This window comes from Urocitellus parryii, chromosome 3 (assembly GCF_045843805.1).
Source record: "Urocitellus parryii isolate mUroPar1 chromosome 3, mUroPar1.hap1, whole genome shotgun sequence".
Classification (NCBI taxonomy): domain Eukaryota; kingdom Metazoa; phylum Chordata; class Mammalia; order Rodentia; family Sciuridae; genus Urocitellus; species Urocitellus parryii.
Window position 1 is genome coordinate 203,503,287 of NC_135533.1, and position 21,912 is coordinate 203,525,198.

Below are 21,912 nucleotides of genomic sequence, written 5' to 3' on the forward strand. Positions count from 1 at the left end.
AGCTCATAGGGGTGAAGTGACTGATCTGAAGTCACACAGCAGGTACACAGCAAAGCTGGAACAGGGAGGCAGGGTTCTCTAACCCCAGCGCCTTCCCACAATGTCCTTGTCATGGAAAGTCCTTCAAAGTCTTCCTGTGCTGACATTCTGGAAGAGGATCTGGGAAAGGGGGCATGGCTCTCCATTTCCCCTAGCCTCCTCCTTCACCCAGGCAGTCCCCTCATCTCCCAGGATCCCCTCCCTGGACCTCCGCGCTGGCCCTTCTCTCCCTTCTCCTCCAACTTCATACTCAGACAACTCAGGGTGTCCATCATCTAAGAAGGCTGAAGTGGAGACTCAGTGCCTTGCTTGTGGACAGAGTAGTGATGAGAGAAGGGACTGGGCAGGAATAAGGGCAAAGGCAGTAAGGAGGGACCATTGTGGGAGAAAGATCGTGAATGATGGAAGGGGGGCGTGGGAGCCTGAATAGTGGGAGGGGGCAAAGTGGGGGAGGAGGGGGCAGGGACAGGGAAGGGAGTCCTCGTACTGGGCAGTGGCAGGGGGCACGGGCAGGGCGCAGGGGAGCAGCTCCAACCAACTGGCCTCAGCTCCACCACCAGCCCTTTCTACCACGCCCCGGCTGCTCCCAGAGCTGCTCCAGCTGCCACCCTCACGTAACCAGAGCCTGCCTGTTGCATCAGAGGCAGGCGGGCAGCCACGGGTAAACAGAGCATTCCTTGGGGGGCCTGGGGCTCCCCAGCCACCTCCATGCTCCCCAAGCCTTGTTCTGTACCTTGAAGCTGAGGCTGAAGCCCCCAGCACGACCTGAGCCCTGGTGTATATTCGGGACACCTGAGGGTGTAGTATTGTGTACTGGGTGGGAGCAAGGGACCCACTTATGGCACAGCATGAATCCTAGTTTTTATGTCCAAAGAGAAGTTTGTGACCAGACTAGAAGTCCAAACTTCCCACGTCACAGACAGGTAAACTGAGATGCGAGGAGAGGCATGAGCCTCCCAAGTCCCTCTGTTCCCTGCCTCAGTGTTCCCCACACCCGGGCATCTTCCATGTGCTTCTCCCTGAGTCCACGTGTTCAGCCACATCTCATTGTCTCCTGAGAAGGTGGACACTAGGCAGCCATTGGAATCTGCTCTCCCCTGGTATCTACCCCCAAGTGGATCCCCTCCTCTTCACTTCCAAGCCCCTGCCTGGGTTCCACCCCCACCTGTTCCTACTGCTTCATCTCTCTCCTCTCACCCTGACCCTTGACCCTGTCAAAGAATGTTCTGTGCTCTTCCTCTGCACCTTTGCAAGTGCTGTTTTCTCTTGAAAACTCCTTTGCCCAGTGGCATGCTCCTACTCATATCTGAAAGCCCAGTATAAATACCCCATCTTCTGGAAAGCCATCCTTGACCCCTCTGGCACAGTCCTTGCCCCTAACTCTCATCTGTCCCAGTGTCCCAACTCTTCCTATGGGAAAAGTTGACCCCACAGGGACGGGGAAGTAGGCACTCTGTCTTCCTCAGACTGGGGACTTCCCCAGAATTCTCCTGTCTAGAACTATCTTCATCCCTGACCCTGGACTCTGTAATTCTTTCCATTTCAATTCACTCACCAACCCCACTCCATTCTCTAGGTCTGGCCCTGTGGTCCTGGGCCCCCAGGGGAAGATTGAGAGGTCTGGGCTAGGGTCCAGTTTTACAAGGCCCACCAGAGCTGACTTTTGAAGTGGAAACAGCAGGCAGAGGGGAGTGGGAAGGACAGGAACATGGATGGTGGAAGAAATAGGATATTCTTGGGACTGTGGGAAGAAAGGAGACTGGGATCATGGGATCAGCAGCAGAGGGTCTGTCACCGTCCTGTGGAGGCACCCAGACTCACAAGTCTGGAGGCAGGAGGCACAACTGGGTTAGGCCACATAGGTGACTCCACAGCCCCTTGATGCAGTTCCTGCATCTGTATGAGAGGGAGTCAGCTGGGTCCCTGGGAACAACAGGATCCGGGATCCAAGTTATATTTCATTCCTGATGGAACGAGTCCAAGCTTGTCTGAGTTAAGGAAAGGGTCCAAATCAAGGTTAGGTTAGGATCAGGGGTCTACAGTAAGGTCAGAGGCACCCAGCAAGGGCCAGGGAGGCCTGGCAGATCTCGCTAGTGCTCTGCACTCGCGCGCGCGCGCGTGTGTGTGTGTGTGTGTGTGTGTGTGTGTGTGTGTTGCTGGGGTGGAACCCAGGGCCATACGCAGGCTAAGCAACAGTCTGTCACTGAACTATACTTCCAGTCCTCTTTCCCCTCTTAATTTGCCAGCGAACTTGGAGCCTTCCGATTCCCCGCCTTAGAACTCTCGGGGCGGGGCCACGCCCAAATGTCCGCCCACCGCAGCACCACGGTGACGCCCTCTATGCAAATGATTTTTTCCCCGCCCAATCATCTCCCAGGGGCGGGGCCGCCCGCTGGGAAGGCACCTGTGGCCTCCGGCGCCTGGATCTGTGTGTGGCAGCAGCGGGTCTGGGAGCCGATTCCTGGGACAGAGCAGGTGGGTGTCGGGTCGCGTCTGATCGGGTCAAGACTCGCGCGCAGTCCTTTGAATGGCTTCTGTGCTCTGGGCTGGGTTTGGAGGTCGGGTGTGCTGCTGAGCCTCCGAAGGTTTGCGTATGTGTGTGTATGTTCAAGGAGTTCACTCAGAGAGGGTATGAATCCCTGAGCACAGGTCTGAAGGTTGTTTCTGAGTTGTGTGCCTGAGAGGTTGTGTTTCTGAGAGTTTGTGTGCCCAAGGGGCATGTGTCAGGTTTTGATGTGAGTTGAGGAGATTTGAACTGTGGGCAAACTGTGACGGCCTGAGTCCCTGTTATATGTCTATGAGTCTATATCTGAGATGCACTGTGCCCCTCTCTGGGTGTGCACATTTGGTATCAGCAAGACCCCTTTGCACAACTGCACACTGTTGTACTCTCCTGTGTCACAGTGAGAACATGGGCACAGAGCCCTAGAACGTGGGACCACAGCTGCCTGTGGGCCATCCTCTTCCCTGTGCTTCAAGACAATGGTGCAGGAAGAAGAGTCACAGCCTTCTGAGGTTGTCAGCACATGACAAGCTGGTGGCAGCATTACTTCACAGTCATGGTCTCCCCTCACTGCCTCTTTCAGGGTTCGGGGCTGCAGATGTTGGCAACCCAGGTCCCTGGCCACCCCAGGCCCAGCCAGACTGGAGAAGGCAGACATAACTGAGGCCTCATGCCTAGCCTCGCAGAGAATCCTCTCTGAAGACAGTCAGGACCTGTGGACCCTGAGCATATGGGGACAAGACTCTTGGAGTGAAGGAACTTGGGCTCAAAAAGTACTTAAACTTTGAAGGACCAGTGTTTGAGGTTTGATTCCAGAGGTCAGAGGGCTTCCTGAAATGGCAGCCTTGTTCTCCTGACCCAGGCCTGTCACTTGCTGCTTATATGAAGTGTGGAGCCAAATTTGGCCTCCATAGAACAGAATTTGGGGCGGCTTTAGAGATTTCACCTTCAAGAGCTGGAAGCTAGTGTTTTGGGTTTTTTTTTTTTGTTTTTTTTTTTTTTTGTTTGTTTTTTTTTTTTGAGGTGGGGGACTCAAACAGGTAGATATACCCAGGCCTCTTGGAGAAAGGATTGGGCTCAGCCTACTCCTTGGCCCTCTGAAAGCATAAAACCAAGGGCGAGGGACCCTGAATTTGGCTTCCCATCTTCAACTAGTGATTTATTTGCTTAAATCATAACCAACCAGTGGACATCTGGAAAATGGAAATTAAGAGAAGAAAGGGAATTAAAATAATTGGAGGCAATGAATATAGACAAGTTGGGAAGGGAGTCAGTCTTCTGGAAGATTTGAAGCATTTATGTACCTGGAGATAGATAGATCCCTTTAGGGGGTTTGGGAGCTCACTCTGCCCTAGCCTGTGAATCCTCACAGAGATTCCCATTTCTCTGCCCCACAAAACGACCTCCCTGTGTCTGTGTCTCTAAGACCTGTGCAAATGTCCTGATACCCCTGAGGTGTAAAAATGAGTGTCTAGGCACCCCCATGGTGATTCTGGGTTGAACATTCAGTTCTGCTTCCAAGACTGTGCAGGGGCTATGAGTTGGGGTGTGGCAGTTTGGCCCTTGGGCCCAGGCTTGATTGTGGACCTTGGGGTCTTGCCATTTGGCTCCAGAAAAAATGCTCACCTTCTCTGGTATAAAGAAGGGGCACTGGCTTCGCTTCACTGGGCCATTTGTGGGTCAGGCAGGTCCTGGGTGTAAATGAGGTGGAGTATGGGCCTGCGCCTAGAGTAGGCACTCAATCATAGGAGGTGCCATCTGATCTGTGACCAAGCAGAGGTGCCTAAGAGCGCCATCCAGGCCTATCCTCACCCCATCCTTTGCTAGGGGCTGTTCTCCTCCAGGTCTAAGTTCACCCAAAATCAAGGTAGAGGCCTGAGAAGGGAGCAATTTCAGTGGGGTGAAATCAGGAGTCCCCATTGCTGTTGACACAGGCACACCTCATCCACTTCTTTGGTCCACAGCCTGCCTGGCCCCACCATCTGCTGGATGCTATCCTGACCTCCTCCCCATGACAGCCATGAGGTCTTCGGTGAATCTTGAATCTTGAATCAGACCACAGCCCTCACCTGCTCACACACCTTCCATAACTCCCTATTGCTGCCAGGTGCGGTGGGGCATGCCTGTCATCCCAGTGACTTGGGAGGCTGAGGCAGGAGGATCACAAGTTCAAACCCAGCCTCAGCAACTTAGTAAGGCCTTAAGCAACTCAGCGAAACCCTGTCTCCAAATAAATTATAAAAAAGGGCTGGAGATGGGGCTCCGTGGTTAAGTGCCCCTGGGTTCAATTCCTGGTACACCCCCCCCCAAAAAAAAAGAAAACTCCTTGTTGTTCCGTAGTGCTCTCCATCACCCTGCCCCCACCTTCCCCCCAGCCTCTGTCTCCAGCTGTCTCAGCTTCACCTCACCCCGACAAACCAACCTCGCCTGCTCCTGAAACCTGCCCAGCACATTCCCACCTTAGGGCCTTTGCAGTGCGATGATTCTATCAGCCAGGCAGGTTGTCCCCATATCCCTACATGGTAAGGCCACTTCTCCTCAGAAAGGCCCTTCTGGACCCTCTGTCCAAAGCAGCTCCCTTCCCTGCCACTTGCCACAGCCCCTGCCTTTTGAATTTCTCCTGGGCCAGCCATCCCCCAGGCACGGTTATATATCTGTCATTGCCTCCCCTACCATTCCAGCTAATGGGGAGCCCAGGCTCTGTCCACTCCCTGTTCCTGTGTCCATGACATTTCTGGGGGTAGACAGTAGGGACTGGGGATGCCCCAAAGTCACATCCCAGGGTTCCAGCTGGCTGCATCTTAGGGCTGCCAGGCTGTGGGCAGGATCCCTTCCGCCTAGCCCAGCACTGACAGATGTGCTAATTTCCCAAGCAGGGAGGCCTGGGCCTCTGGGGATGAATTTCTGGGGCCCCACAGGGAGATCTTTCTCTGGAACAAAGAGAGGGAAATCTTGGGCTGTCCCTGCAGCTGCCACTGAGGCTCAGGGGACATTGCTGGGGGCCTTTGGTGGCTCGGCTGTGGGACAGCAGGGTCAGGCTAAGCGTGGTGTCTCTCCTGGATCCTCAGGAAGGTAAGATGGGGTGGGAGGATCCTCAGTTTTCAGTGACCTTGATGAAGGACAGGCCTTCTTGGCAGGTGAGCATGCCTGTGGCAGGCCAGGTTTGTGTTGGGAGACCTCCGGATGTGGTTTCCACTCAAGCTGAGTAGTGGGACCTCCAGAGGGTTGGTTGCTTGGCCCATCTAGTTGGCTGTTGTACTGTGAAAACTTTTCAGAGCAGGGGTCTCAAACTTGTGGCCCACAGGCCATATGGGGCCTTCAGTTTGTTTTGTGGGCCATGAGGTGTTTAAAAGAAAACTGAGCGGCTTGGGAGGCTGAGGCAGGAGGGTCACGAGTTCAGAACCAGCCTCAGAAATTTATCTGAGCAACTCAGTGAGACCCTGTCTCTAAATAAAATATAAAAAGGGCTGGGGATGTGGCTCAGTGGTTAAGCGCCCCTGGGTTCAATCCCTGGTGAAAGAAAGAGAGAAAGAAAGAAAGAAAGAAAGAAAGAAAGAAAGAAAGAAAGAAAGAAAGAAAGAAAGAAAGAAAGAAAGGAGGGAGGGAGGGAGGGAGGGAGGGAGGGAGGGAGGGAGGGAGGGAGGGAGGGAAGGAAGGAAGAAAACTGAGGACTAGGGGTGCAGCTCAGTAGTAGAGCTCTTGCCTAGCAAGGCCCTGGGATCCATCCCCAGCACCACAAAAGCTGAACAAGTTACCAGTGTTTCTTCCGTTTGTTAAACAGTTGTTGCTCATTCATTCCAAGAAGGGTGATGGGGAAACTACAGTGGGCCAGGGATTGGGGAGGCTCCATCCCGCCCTCACAGAGTAGGACATGCTAGTGTGGCCAGATGCTGGTCAAAGAAAGCAGCAAGGAATAAAAAAAATGATCAGACGTATAATCCCAGCTACTCAGGAGGATGAGGCAGGAGGATCACAAGTTTGACACCAGCCTGGGCAACTGAGCCAGACCCTGTCTCAAAATAAAATAAAAAGGGCTGGGCATATTGCATATGCTTGCCTAGCACATTCAAGGCCCTGGATTCCATCCCCAGCACCACGGGGGGGGGGGGGGGGGGGATGGGGACGGGAAGTCCTGTAGGTGAAGTGCTGCAGGTTTAGTTGAATCCCACCTGGGGAAGTGGGTGCTTTTAGGAGGAGGGATTTCTGCAGGTCATGTCGGCTGTGCCTGGGCAGGGCTGAAAATGGTGTTGAGAGACCTGGGCAAAGGGAAAGTGATGGGAATGTGGCAGGTCTGTTTGGGGCCGGTGTGTCATGTGCCCCAAAAGGGGCAGAAGGTCAGCTGAGGTTGGGGGAGAAGTGGATGGGTGCTTGGGAAGTGTGCAAGGGCCTAGTGTACACATGGGGAAACCAAGGCTCCAAAAGAATAAAAAAAAAAAATGAGCATATGGTAAAATCAGGATTGGAACCTTGGGCTAGGGTTGTGTCCTGCATACAAGAGATCCTGGGTTTGGTCCCCAGCACAGGGCTAGAGCCATAGCTTAGTGGTAGAGTGCTTGCCTAGCCTGCACACGATCCTGGGTTCCATTCCCACCACGGCAGATAGATAGATAGATAGATAAATAGATAGATAGATAGATAGATAAATAGATAGATAGATAGATAGATAAATCCTCTACACAGAAGGGGGAAAAAAAAGAGTTTGAAAGCTGTACTGACTGGCCCCACAGCCCCAGCTGTCACCTCTCAGTGCATGGCCACACTGGGCTCCTGGGGCACAGTGTAAGTCCTGCTTACTGAGGGTTCCTGCCCCTCCAGCAGGAGTGGTCCAGGGAAGGGGTCTTGGGTGTCCCCAACTGGGTCTAAGTTTTCCTATGAGTACATCTGTGCTCCAGGGTCCCATGGCCTTCTCTAGCTTGAACGTTCTTGGATTTTGGGGTTCAGAACCCCTACCCTCAGACCTCAGCCCCCTGCTTAAAGAAGAGGTGGGAAGGCCCACCTGTGTCCATGTCCTAGGGGACCAGCATGGATTTTAGGGTTCTGTGTTCGGGAGAGTCTGAATATGTCTTGGCCTCTGCATATTGTGGGGGGATCTGTATGAATCAGGTGTCTACATGCATTTAGGGAGCTCTTTATGTCTGGGGGTCTGTTGTATTTGGGGGATTGACTTGTTGGGGGGGCTATGTATGTCTGGGGTCTGCATGTACAAAGGGATCTGATTATGTTTTGGGGATTTGTGTTTGGATAACTATGTGGGTTGTTTGGGGGGGGGCGGTCTGTGTGTAGTGTGAGCTGTGTTTTGAGGATTTTTTTTTTTTTTTTTGTAATGGGGATTTAACCCAGAGCCATTCTACCACTGAGCTACACCCCAGCCCTTTTAAATTCTGGGGGTTTTTTTGGGGGGCGGGGGCGGGTCCTAGGGACAGGATCTACAGACAGGGTCTACAGACAGGGTCTCACTGAGTTGCTTAGCACCTCACTTTTGCTGAGGCTGGCTTTGAACTTGCCATCCTCCTGCCTCAGCCTCCGAAGCCCAGTGCACCACTGAGCCTGGCCTTTAATTTTTATTCTGAGACAGAATCTTGTTAAGTTTCCCAGGCTGGCAACTTACAGTCAGATTTGCCATCCTCCTGCCCTAGCCTCCAGAGTCTCTCTTGAGTGGTGAGAGTAACCACCCCTGGCTTGAGGTCTTCTGTAGGCAGAGATCCTTATGTGTTTGGGAATAAAAGTGTTTGGTGGATCCATCGTTTAGAGCCTCTGTATATTCTGAGGGGCTCTGCGTGTTTGGGGTCTCATTTTGTCAGGGAATCTCCCCCCATTCTGTCCAGACTGAGGGATAACCTTAATCTCTCTTCCCTCAACCCCACCGCCTAGAACTGCTTGAGGGCTTCACTCTGCTCTGGACCCTGGAGGGCTGAGGAAGAGTAACCCAAAGCCTCCTGGAAAAAGTCACACCCAGAGACCTCAAGATAGCCCAGAGTCTCCCCATCTTCTGGGGAGGAAACTGAGGCTTCAGGGAAAGCGCTGGTTGAGCCCACACTCTCCCCAAGGGCACCTGCGGGGGGCCATAAGGACCCAGTGGGCTGATCCAGGCCCCGGGTCACCCCGGTGCTCCCCAACGCACCTGGGCATCAGGTCCCCAGGTTCCCAGGGGAGAAGGCGGGTCCAAGGCTCTGGCTGGGGAGGCAGGGTCGCTGCCAGCAGCTGGGGTCGGAGCTGCTCTGGCCCCCAAGAGAGGGAAGGGGGGGTCCTGGCTTTCCAAGGGGCTCTTCCTGTCACCCGTAATGAGGTACTTGGGGAGCAGGTGATGAAACCGCTGCTGGGGTTGCGTGAGGCGGGGCCTCCGGCCTGATTCGTCGCGGCGGCCGGAGCAGCGCCCCCTCCCCGCTCCGCCGCGTCCCGCGGGCCCGCGCCTCCCCCCGCCACCCACCTGCCTCTCACTTCTCCTTTCCCGGCCTGGGTCCCCCGCCGATCTGCGGTCTCCTCGCGGGCTCAAGGGTCTGGCAGACTGACTCTGCCATTCGTCCCCCCACTAAATGCCCACTGGGAGCCGAGAAGGGGAACTCGTTCCTGACCTGTGCTCTCAAACCCTCGCTGCAAAGCCTCTGAGGTCACGATCCTGTGACCCATTTTATGGGGGAGGAAGTGGGGGATGGATGCAGCGAAGGCTGTCACCGTGGCCTTGCGAGACGGCACGCTGACTCAGCGTCCCAAGTTCCAAAACTGGCTTCTGGGAAGGAAGGAGACAAGGTCAAGAGACCCGTCCCTCCGCCCCACCTCCTCCCAGCTGATGGGAGAGGGATTCGCAGGCTCTTTTACAGGTGAGAATCCCGAGCCCTCCAGCGAGGAGAGGCCGAAGGCCAAGGGTCAGTGGCAGGGTGGGATGCCTTCCAGTGCCCCTCAGTCTCCATCACCTGGGACAGATGCCTGGCCAACCTAGGAAGGTGACAGTCTATGACCTGAAGAAGCTCAGGGTGTTTGTGGATTGATTTAGTAACCACAGACACTACCACAGAGAATTTATGATGTTCAGGTGTTCCTGAGGCCCTCCTTCATCTCCCATCCCCACCCACAACAGTGCTCAGCTCTGGACCCTGACTCTTCTCTCCTACCCAGGCATGTGCTTCCAGCTCTTCCTTTGGTCAACAAACAATTAGTCCATTATTGCCCACTTACCGACCCTACTTCTGTTTCCCACAAGGACCTCTGCCCAGCCTTTCCCTGTCACCTCACTCCTGCCTGGACAGACACTGGTCCCTATGGTAGCCATGAGCAGGAGCAGTGGGCTTTAAATGTGTGTGTGTGTGTGTGTGTGTGTGTGTTTTACGTGGGCTTCAAGCATGGTAGACAGGTGCTGTACAACTGCACTACATCCCCAACTCTTAAAAAACCAAAAACAAACAAAAAAATTTTTAGTTAAGATAAATCACACTAAACAAAATGTACACATTCACTGAAGTAAAGCTCAAAATATTTGCACGACTGGACACATCTGCATACTGACCCCAGATCAGGAAGCAGCACATTCCTAGCCCCCAGGATTTCCACATTGGGTGAATTTGGACTGTTTAGGAACTTGGTGTAAATGGCATCTCAGCACACATCCCCTCCGTATTGTCGGCACAGTCGGTTCGGATTCACCATGTACTTTCATGAAGCTAGAGCGTGTGCTTTTTCTATCTACAATGTCACGGTCCATTGTAGACTCTACCAGAAAATATTTACTGATTCTCCTGTTGAGGGCATTTGGGTCATTTCCAGTTTGGGGCTGTGATGCATAAAATTGCTGATTCTTGTCCTATGTCCTCTGGTACAATACGGGCCCATTTCTCTTGGGTGAATACTGAGGAGAGGGTCATCACAGAGGCATCTGTTCAGATTAAATATACGCCTGACAGGTTTCCAAGTAGTTTTACCTCTTTCCACTCCCAGTGAATGAGAGCCAGAGGAACTTCTTTTCCCCCTTGAAGGAACTTTTTAAAACCATACAAAGCATTGAGGCATAGCTCTGTGGGAGAGCATGTGTTTAGTATGAGGTTCCACCCCACAACTAAAAAAAAAAAAAAAAAAAAAAAAGAAAAACACAAAACTCCCCTTCTCCCAAACTCTATGGCTCTCCATTGCCCTCAGAGTAAAGCCCCTCTCCTCCCGGCGGTCCGTGGGCCCTATGTGTTGTGACCACTGCAAATCTTGTCACACCACCCCCTCCATTCTTCCTATCTCTCACATCACCTTCTTTGACTTACTCATTATCACCTCCAGGTCTTTTTCTTTGCAGTTTATTTTGCAGGATCTTTCCCCAGATCCCATGACTGTTTACCCCGTTCTTGGTTGTCTCTTTCTCATGCTTATGTCTCAGTTCAGGTGGTGCCTTCTGCTGCCCCTGGCAAATGTAACCCCTATCATGGCCAATACTTTTCTTTTTAGACTTACTCAGGTTTAAACATAAAGGAATTTCATAGTTTCATAAAACGACTTTAACAGCTCCCATCTATTTCAAAAGTCTGAATTAGTTTAAATAACACTGGGCTCGTCTGTACACTGAGTACACTGAGGTTCAATGAAAATAATTGTAAAACCATCGGAGCCTGGTGCTTTTTTTTTTTTTTTTTTTTTTTTTTTAAGATGGAGTTTCTCAGCAGGCGAGGTGGCTCAAACCTGTAATCCCAGAAGCCTGGGAGGCTGAGGCAGGAGGATCATGAATTCAAAGCCAGCCTCAGCAACCCAGTGAGGCACTAAGCAACTCAGTGAGACCCTGTCTGTAAATAAAATACAAAACAGGGCTGGGGATGTGGCTCAGAGGTCGAGTGCCCCTGAGTTTAATTCCTGGTACCAAAGAGAGAGAGAGAGAGAGAGAGAGAGAGAGAGAGAGAGAGAGAGAGATTGATTCTCCATATTATCCAGGCTGTTCTCAAACTCCTGGGCTCAATCCATCCTTCCTCTTCAGCCTCAGGAATAGTTGAGACTGCAGGCATGTGCCACCATACCTGGCTGATTTTTTTTTTTTTTTTTTTTTTTTTGGTGGCACTGGGGATTGAACTCAGGGCCTTGCACACAGCTGATGCTTTTTTTTAACGAGTGATCTCAAGTCACTTTTTGTATCTTCCATGATTGTTGTTCTACTTCTTTTAAAAAAGGGTCGGCCTAGGGCTGGGGCTGGGGCTCAGTGGTAGAGCGCTTGCCTTGCACATGTGAGGCACCACATAAAAATAAATAAGTAAAATAGAAGTATTAGTTGTGTTCAACTAAACTACAACTAAAAAAAAAGAAAAGAAAAGAAAGGGTCAGCCTAGCTCATGGTTAGTATGGAGTGATACTCAGTGCCAAGTATGGGGGTTCAAAGAAAGGGGTGGCTTCCCCTGTTCCTCTGCTCAGGCCCCTGTCTAGCCTCTGCCTCAGGCACAGTTACCTGCTTCCTCCCCTGAGATGCCCCTGTACTCTGTCCTTTCTTCCCTACTTGATCCCCAGGTCAATGGCTTCACTCCCTGCCTCTGTGCCAGGCAGAAGCCCCCAGCTCTCTGCCTTCTGGCTGGATGAGAGGGGGAGGATGTGCATGTGCAGAAGAGACCTCCCCAACCTCAGCTTCCCCCCTCGTGCCCGGCACACTCAGCATGTGCCACCACCCCCCCCCAGAAGTTCCGATCACACCAACATCTGGAGAATGGGCCACCAGGGTCTGTCTGCGGCTCAGGGTGGGGATTTGCATGTGAGTACAAATATATATGCACACCCTAGGCCCTCCGCCTCCGCGTTCCTCTGCTGGCCCTTCACACCTGGGCCCTAGACAGGTCCATGCTGAGTGACTGGATTTGCATGCGCGTGTATTTCTGGGCAGGGTATCAGCTGGGGGACTCTAAGAGGAAGTTGTTGAGGGAAACTGGGTATGTGTAGGGGGTGAACAGTCATGTTTCTCTTGACCTGCTCCAACCACCAAATCTTTTTATTTTTTCTTTTAAAGCATTCTTTTTTTTTCAAACCTTTATTTAATTTCTTTATTTTTATGTGGTGCTGAGGATCAAACCCAGTGCCTCACACGTGCTAAGTAAGTGCTCTACCACTGAGCCACATCCCCAGCCCCTCACGAAATCTTGATCACTCATGGGCCTGATCCAGAGGGGTTGCTGCTTTGGGAGAGATAAAGCTGGATAGGCCTACCCTCAGCACAACGGGATCAGAACTGGAGGGGAAGGATGTGCACTGTGGAAGTCCAGAATGGCAAAGAAGTCTTCCTGGAGAAATGGGTTTTTGGGGGGCTGGGTTTTGAAGTATGAATAAGAGTTGCCCAGGTGAAGAAGAGACAAAAGAGCCTTTTGAGCAGAGATACTTATTGAAGGGAGAGTGAGACGGGCAGGAGCTGATTTGGGCAGGGGCCTTGAATATCAGGCTGAATGCTGAACTTGCTCATGAGGACAGTGTGGACTTACGGAGCTGTGAGCATGATCGGAGCTGTTTTGGGTAGACCCCTCAGGGACCAAAGTGAGTTGGCTCTTGGGTGATTGGGGGGAGTACCAGGATCAATGGGAGCCAGGAGAATTAAACTCATGCATGAGCCCAGTGCACTTGTCAGGCCTGGCTCTGGAGAAGGCAGAAAACCCACTGGACCCTGGAGTACAATGACTTAAGGCACAAAGCATTGAAGGAATCCCACCCCCAGACAGGTGCACCTCTGTCCTCCCCTCCACCCTCGAATCATCTCCATCCCTGCCCCCAGCAGTTCTGATCCCCATGACAGCCAAGGGCTGAGTCTTAAAATGATAAATCAAGCCAGGTACGGTGACATGTGCCTGGAGTCCCAGTTTCTTAGGAGACTGAGGCAGGAGATTCACCTTGAGCCCAAGAGTTTGAAGCCAGGCTGAACAACATAATGAGACCTTCTTTCAAAAACTAAAAGAAGGGGCTGGGGATGTGGCTCAAGCGGTAGCGCGCTCGCCTAGCTAGCGTGCGGCCCGGGTTCAATCCTCAGCACCACATACAAACGAAGATGTTGTGTCCACCGAGAACTAAGAAAAAATAAATAAATATTAAAATTCTCTCTCTCTCTGTCCCCCTCTCTCTCTCACTCTTTCTTAAAAAAAAAAAAAAAAAAAAAAAAACTAAAAGAAAATATCGGAGCTCAGTGATATGTGCCTGGAGTCCCAGTGACCCGGGAGCCTAAGGCAGGGGGATTTCAAGTTCCAGACCAGCTTCAGCAACTTAGCAAGACCCTATCTCAAAAATAAATTTAAAAAGGCCTGGGGATCAAGCTCAATGATAAAGTGCCCCTGAGTTCAATCCCAGTACCAATAAATAAATAAATAAGAAAGCCACGCCTATCCTGTCTTTGAACAAAGTCTCTCTGGTAGTTCTCAATGGCTCCTAGATCAGAACCCATGGTCCTGGTCTAGGACCCATAGTGGCCCAGCCCTGGAGGCCCCCTCTGCCTCCCTCCAGCCTCAGGCTGTGTCTCATTCCTCTTTAGGCCCTGCACCTGCTGTCCCTTCTGCCTGGATCTCACTTCCTGTCTTTGCTCTAGGGTCTCTGTTCACAGAGACTCCCCAACTTCCTGGCTTTGGGGGCTCCTTTGTCATTGAACTTCACCCTAGCCATGGTGTCTGTGTCTTAATGACAAACTGAGGAGGATTTGGAGTCAGGTCTTTCAGGCCCAAGTGGCTCAGGTCCAAGCCCCAGTCTGGCCCCTGCTCTCATGGGACCCCGGGTGTAGGGGGCATTTCCGGAGTCATCTTGGCACTGGAACCTCCGGGCCGGTGCCCCCCTTCAGCCTCCAGGGACCTTCTAGGGTTGGGGCAACACATCCCAGCCGTGGGAACGCGCCTGATTCCGGCCGGGGATTAAAATTAGCCTTGGTGCTTAAATTTAGCAAGTAAAACTGGAGCTGGGGGGGCCCGACTGCCAGCCCCAGCTCTACACAGAGGTAAAGGCCCAGAGACCCGGCTCAGAGGGCAGAGGATGCTGTGTTCCTGGGGTCACTCAGGGGGCCACACTTCCAGCTGAAGTGTCCTACCCTTATGGCCGCTGGATACCCAGGTCAGACTGTGGCCATTCCCAAAGGATCTGAAAAATTTTTTTATCTTTCTTTCTTTTTTTTTTTTTTGAGATGGGGTCTCACTATCTCACTATGTTACCCAGGCTGGTCTTGAACTGGGCTCCAGTGATCCTCCTGCTTCAGCCTCCCAACTACCTAGGACTATAGATGTGGACCACTGCACTGGGCCAGAATCTGATTTTGCTGGGGGAGGGGAACTAGCAATGGAACCCAGGATCTATGCATGCTGGGTAAGCCTCTTCCACCGAGCTACATCCCCAGCCTAGGATCTGAATTTTGTGGGGGAGGTGGAGGAAATACTAGGGATTGAACTCGGGGGTGCTCTACCACATCCCCAGCCCTTTTAATCATTTTAAATTTGGGGTCAGGGTCTCACTACATTGCTGAGGCTGGCCTTCCTCCTGCTTTAGCCTCCCAAGTCGCTGGAATTACAGGTGTGCATCACTGTGTCTAATTGGAATCTGAATTTCTTTCTTTTTTTTTTTTTTTTTTTTAGAGAGAGAGAGGAGAGAAAGAATTTTAATATTTATTTTTTTTAGTTTTCGGCGGACACAACATCTTTGTTGGTATGTGGTGCTGAGGATCGAACCCGGGCTGCACGCATGCCAGGCGAGCGCGCTACCGCTTGAGCCACATCCCCAGCCCCGGAATCTGAATTTCTTAAGAGCTCATCACCAGGCCTAGTGGTGGGCACTCAGCATCTTATGCCCGCCCCAGGGGACTGACACTGGCTCCATTCACAGAATAGTTTGAGACCTAGGGAGAGGTCTCCCATACTGAGGGCCCCACCAAGTGTCGGAGGCTGGCTGAGAGCTGTGTGCAGGCCTACGTGACCCTGGGGAGACCACTTGCCTGAAGCCTCCTGTCACAGACACCTGTAACATGGGAGAGGCTGGGAAGTAGAGCAGGGTCACATAGTTAGCAGAAGGGGCTGTCCCCTTGGGAACTTGGGGGCTTAGGGCAGTTGTCTGTCCAGCAGAGTGCGTAACTAATTATGTGTGAGCAACGTGATTCCTTTGTTCTACCAAGTTCTGCATGAGGGTTGCTGGGGCAGGCAGACCCCCTCACACTGTGTCCTTGTGGCCTAGCACCTGGGCCTTTCAGGCCAAGAGCTCCATGAGGGAGATCCAGGCTTCTCCTATGTTTCAAAGTAGACAGACCCCAGGCCAAAATCACAATCTGAAGACTCCAGGCCAGAAGCAGGGGTGCTTTTCCACTGAGTTACACCCCAATCCTTTTCAATTTTTATTTTTGAGACAGGGTCTTGCCAAGGTGCTGAGGCTGGCCTCAAACTTGTGAGCCTCCTACCTCAGCCTCCCAAGTAGCCTGAATGAGAGGCATGTGCCACTGCACCTGGCTCTGTTATTCTTTTTTTTTTTTTTTTTCCACTGAGCTCTAGCCATTTTATAGTATTTTAAGACAGGGTCTCACTAAGTTGCTGAGGGCCTGGCTAAGTTGTGAAGGCTGGCCTTGAACTTGTGATTCTCCTGTCTCAGCCTCCCAAGTCACTGGGGTTACAGGTATATGCCACCAGCTCTGTTATTCTCCGAAAATTTTCATGCATGAGGTGCTAGGTTACTCCCCAGCACACACACACACACACACACACATTTTCCTTTAAAAAGAACTAATCATGGAGCTGTGGTGTGGCTCAGTGGTAGAGCACTTGCTTAGCCTGTGTGAGGCACTGGGTTCCATTATCAGCACCACATATAAATAAATAAACAAAATAAAGGCCCACCAATGTCTAAAAAAGTATTTTTAAAAAATAATGAATCAAAGGCAAGTGCCTCAGCAATGGCGAGGCCCTAAGCAACTCAGTGAAACCCCATCTCTAAATAAAATACAAAATAGGGCTGGCATGTGGCTCAGTGGTCAAGTGCCCCTGAGTTCAATCTTTGGTACCAAAAAATAAATCAATAAAATAAAAAAAGGCTGGGAATGTAGCTCAGTGGTAGAGCACTTGCCTAGCATGAGCAAAGCCCTGGGTTCCATACCCAGCACCTCAAAAAAAAAAAAAAAGCAAACAAATAATATATAAATGAATATGTTTTCTTGTAAATACAGCCCTGGCTCTTGCATGTGGGCATGCCGTTGTGAGATTGAATATGAGGCTATCCACTTCGTGGCCCAGGCCCCTCTGGGTGTCTGCTCAGTGTGCACGAGGTCCTGTAGTTCTGCTTTCTCAGTTTCAGCAGCTTGAGTCTAGATTCTATGGTTGTTTGCTACGTGCTGCTGGGTGCTAGCATTGGATGACCCTCCAGCGTGGCCGGCAGGACCTTTTGGCTATTGCTATTATTCATAATAGCAGCTTGTATACAGCACCTGCTCTGTGCCAGGCACATCTTACCACCTCACGTGGCTTAACTCATATTATCTCTCAGCAACACCCAGCCACGCACACCACTGCACAATGCATGGCTGGGTAGACTGAGGCCCAGGGAGGTCAGGTTCATCAGTGTGTCATTCTTAACCTCAGTACTGGGACCTCTGTATTTGTTTTTCCACCCTTGGTCGGTCTTCTCCTCATGGGTTTGAATGTGTTTATTGAGCATCTGCTACATTCTGGGGCTGCTCCCAGGCAGAGGGGATGCAGCCTGCCTTGATTTTCCTCCTCATCTTTCCCTTAGCACCTGGCAGGGTCAGGCAGAGGACAGGAGGGAGGCTGGGCTTCCCCTCCCCATTTTCCACCCACCCACTCTGTCCTCTCCCCCTTTTCCCCCAGATCAAGTTCACTCTGCTCAGCCTGGGGCCATGGGGAGGAAAAAAATTCAGATCTCGCGCATTCTGGACCAGAGGAATCGGCAGGTAAGTTCACTGGCTTGGAGTCGTGGCTGAGGGAAAGGCGTTCCTGGAAGGGGGCACAATCTGGGCACAGGCCTGGCGATTTGGGAGAACTGCAAGGGGGTGAGGAGGCCTCAGGGGCCTTGAGTCACCCTCAGGAGTCTGAGATGGAGTATTTGCTCACTTTTATGACCATGTCTTTGTTTGTTCTCCCTAACGACTGGAGCCCGCTGGGTCACACAGGGGATGGAGCTGGGCACAGACACACTCACTCAGAGGGCAGCCGGGAGAAAAAGTGTGGGCTCTGTTTGGGAGGCCAAGGAAAGCTTACCAAAGAGGAGGGGCTATTTGGGTTGAATTGCCAAATCAGAGGGAGCAGCTCAACCAGAAGGCGCACCGGTGCCAGGCCTGGGGCGCACACCTGCACGCCCAGCCACTTGGGAGGCTGAGGCAGGAGGATCGCAAGTTCAATGTCAGCTTGGAAAAAAAACTTAGCAAGACTCTGTCTCAAAATAAAACAGAAAGCGCTGGAGATGTGGCTCAGGAATAGACAGCCCCTGGCTTCAATCCCAGGGGCGGCGGGTGGGGAAAACCCACGGAAAAGCTTGGACTCTCCAAGCATCTTCAAGGACCCATCGGTCCCTGCCCTCCCTCCGCACTGCTCCACATCCTGATCCTTTCCCACTCTCCCCTGCTCTGGTGGGTCCTGGGTCCAGGTGACTTTCACCAAACGCAAGTTTGGACTGATGAAGAAGGCCTACGAGCTGAGCGTGCTCTGTGACTGCGAGATCGCCCTCATCATCTTCAACAGCGCCAACCGCCTCTTCCAGTACGCCAGCACCGACATGGACCGCGTGCTGCTGAAGTACACGGAGTACAGCGAGCCCCACGAGAGCCGCACCAACACCGACATCCTCGAGGTACCTCCGGGGCCCTCTTCCCTGGCCCCAACAAGCCCAGCACACTCTGCCCAGGGACTCTGGGTTTGCACAAAAGACAAGATTGCAATCTGGCCTTGTGGCTGATAAAACCAGCTACGGGGTAATGAAGGCGCCTCCTAGGGGTAGCTGCCTGGACAGCAGAAAGAAAGAGCACTCTGCGCACGGTGGCGCACACCTGTGATTCCAGCTACTTGGAGGCTGAGGTGGGAGGATCATGAGATTAAGGCCAGTCTCAGCAACCTGATGCATGCCTGTAATCCCAGGGGCTCGGGAGGCTGAGACAGGAGGATTGGGAGTTCAAAGCCAGCCTCAGCGATGGTGAGGCCCTAAGCAACTCAGTGAAACCCCGTCTCTAAATAAAATACAAAATGGGGCTGGGGATGCGGCTCAGTGGTCAAGTGCCCCTGAGTTCATCCCCGGTACCAAAAAATAAATGAATAGGGCTGGGAATGTAGCTCAGTGGGAGAGTGCTTGTCTAGCATGCACGAGGTCCTGGGTTCGATTTTGATCTGGGCTGCTGTGTCCTCAGAAGAAAGAGACCACAGCAGCTTTTCCAGGAGTTGGCTCGACCCCACACCTACCAGCCGGGGTAGGCAAGGGGAGCTAAAGCCCCAGGGCTGGAGGGAGCAGCAGGCTGCCCTGCACCTGGGAGTCCCCAGTGTTCCAGGAGGGGGCAAAGCTGGCAAAAAAGAAGCAGGGCCAAGAGTGTGTAGTGTTGTTTTTTTTTTTTTTTTAAGAGAGAGTGAGAGAGGAGAGAGAGAGAGACAGAGAGAGAGAGAGAGAGAGAGAGAGAGAGAATTTTTAATATTTATTTTTTAGTTCTCGGTGGACACAACATCTTTGTTGGTATGTGGTGCTGAGGATCGAACCCGGGCTGCATGCATGCCAGGCGAGCGCGCTACCGCTTGAGCCACATCCCCAGCCCCGAGTGTGTAGTTCTTTGGCCCCGGGGGAGACCAGCTCGGTTAAGCCCATACTGTCCTCAGAGTTCAATTCCTCACATGTATTAAACCCCACTGCATGTGGGGACAGAATGGAAGCAGCCATGGCGAGTGCAGGACTAAATCAGGACAGCACCAGCAAGCCTGGGTGATCTCGGCTCTGCTGTGTGATCTAGGTTGGGTCCTTGACCTCTCTGGGTCCTTCCTGAAACACAGTTGGAATTTACTAAATGGTGACTCCCTGGGGTTTTAATCAATAGGGTTGGGCTGGAGTGGGCCATGTTCTTTCTACCCTCAGAGCTGAGTGGGGAAGGCCTGTCCTCTCTCCATAGAACTATTTTTTCTTCCTTGGGTAGGAGGTAAAGGTCCATCCCCTTGTCTCCTGTCCCCATAGACATTGAAGCGGAGGGGTGTGGGCCTTGATGGGCCAGAGCTGGAGACAGACGAGGGGCCTGAGGGACCAGGAGAAAAGCTGCGGCGGCTGGCAGGTGATGGAGGTGACCCAGCCTTGCCCCGGCCCCGGCTCTATGTAAGTAGCCCCCTGCCCCACTGGACACGGGCCCTTCCCCAGCCAGGCTCAAGCCACTGAGGCTGAGATAGAGAAAGGGACCTCGGGCCAGGGAACCTAAAGTTTGGAGCCAGGTCTCTGCCTGGGAAGGGGAGACTTCCTCAAAGAAGGAGCACTGTAGCTGGGGCTTTGAAGGATGAGCAAGAGTTCAAAAGGCAAAGCGTTCCTTCCTGCTTCATTTCTTTGATTCATTGCATACCCTCTCTGTGCCAACTCAAGGTTGAGTGAGGGGCCTCAGCTCTGCACCTAGTGGTTGAAGAGAAACTAAGCCAGATGCAGGCTCCTCCCCTGAGGGTTTAGGCCAGGGGAGGGCAGGTGGCGGGACTGAGGAGGGAGCCAGAAGGGGAGGCTTCCTGAAGGTGGAGTGGCCTTGGCACCCACATCCACGCCCTCCTTCCACCCATCCCACCTCTCTGCCCACAGCCAGCAGCACCCACTATGCCCGGCCCGGACATGGTGTATGGGGCCCTGCCCCCGCCAGGCTGTGATCCCACGGGGCTTGGGGAAGCCCTACCTGCCCAGAGCCGCCCGTCTCCCTTCCGACCAGCAGCCCCCAAAGCTGGGCCCCCAGGTGAGCATGGGACGTAGGCCTGGAGGGAGGAGTTCCAGGAGGTTGGGGGGCTGGATCTTGGCTCTGGCTGAGTGTGTCACCTCTAAGCCTCAGACTTAGCTGATGGCATGGCCCACCCACCTTCTCTCGGGGCGGTCCTCCTTCCCAGGTCTGGCACACCCTCTCTTCTCACCAAGCCACCTCACTAGCAAGACACCACCCCCACTGTACCTGGCAGCAGACGGGCGGAGGCCAGACCTGCCCGGTGGCCTGGCTGGGTCCCGAGGGGGTCTTAGCACCTCGGTGAGTGAGGGAAGGAAGGCAGGGGGTGGATGAGGGCGGGCAGGGTGGCCTGTGTGTGGGCCTCAGTGTCCCCTTCACCTTCTCTCCCCACAGAGAAGCCTCTATGGTAGTCTACAGAGCCCCAGCACCACCTCGGCCCCGGGACCCCCTCTGAGCAGCTTCCCTTTTCTCCCTGCAGGCCCCCCAGGTACCTCCCCCCACTCCTTGTCTGGGAAATGTCCACACACCTACCGGCTGTGGGGTCCCCCAGGGGCAACCCACCCAAACAGAAAACTGGCCTGTGGGGTCAGCCTGGCTTGGGCCACCAGCTCAGAGAGGTCTCCTCTCTCAGGCTACCCCTCCTGCCCACCAGAATATAGCCTGGGAGACCCCCCGCCGCCCCCTGGCTTGCTGCAGCCCCCCACCCTGACTCCTTGGCAGTCCTCAAGAGGGGATGGACCCCCAGCCACCCCCGCCCAGTCCAAGTAAGTACCCCATCTCTCCTCCAGATTTGGGTTTCGTAGGGGGGCCCTTCCAGGTCCTCCACAGCCTCTAGACACTGCTGACCCCTGGTGGCTATCCCTTGCACTGCGTCCAGCTCACGGTGGGCGGCTGTTTCGGAGGTCCCAAGAGGGACGGCCACCCCCTTCTTTCCCAGGGTCCTCCTGCCCATCCTCGGCCCACGCCGTGCCACCTCCCCGGCTTCCCTGCCTTCCTCGATGAATTCAGGCTTCCCTTGTCTCTCTCCCTTCCTGCAGCGGGGGCCGCAGCCTGGGCGAGGAGGGTCCCCCCACCCGCGGCGCCTCTCCTCCAGTCCCCGCAGTCAGCATCAAGTCCGAGCGCCTCTCGCCGGCCCCCGGGGGCCCGGGCGACTTCCCCAAGACCTTCCCCTACCCTCTGCTCCTCGCTCGGCCCCTGGCAGAGCCCCTGCGGCCCGGGCCTTCCCTGCGACGGCTGTCTTCCGCGGACAGCTGGCCCCGGTGATGGACCGGAGGGTGGCACTGGCCCAGTTCCTCGCCCAGCAGGACGAGGGCACGTGGAGACCAAGTCTCCCTTCCGGCCTCCGCAGATAAAATCCAGCAATCACCGGCCGCCTCCGTCGTGGGGGCGTGGAGAGGGACCCCGGGATTCAGATTCACCTCGAGGATCTCCTCCTGGCCCCTTCCTGTTTGTGATCCACCAATAAAACCACGTGGTGGCCGTAGAGGAGACTGTTCTGTTTCCACTCAGAATCCCACCCCTCCCCAGCGCCCGGGGGCTTTCC

At 53.5% G+C, this 21,912-nt stretch overlaps 1 protein-coding gene across 1 annotated transcript; it reads left to right on the forward strand.

The window, feature by feature from the left end:
• The first annotated feature begins 2,459 nt into the window (after positions 1–2,459).
• Positions 2,460–21,700, forward strand: Mef2b (myocyte enhancer factor 2B). Its single transcript, XM_026390061.2, has 9 exons — positions 2,460–2,514; positions 17,308–17,390; positions 18,083–18,286; positions 19,643–19,777; positions 20,240–20,387; positions 20,536–20,669; positions 20,763–20,856; positions 21,022–21,133; positions 21,407–21,700. Exons 2-9 carry the CDS (start codon positions 17,337–17,339, stop codon positions 21,630–21,632), a joined length of 1,107 nt encoding a protein of 368 aa, XP_026245846.2. The 5' UTR covers positions 2,460–2,514; positions 17,308–17,336; the 3' UTR covers positions 21,633–21,700.
• The last annotated feature ends 212 nt before the right edge of the window (positions 21,701–21,912 follow it).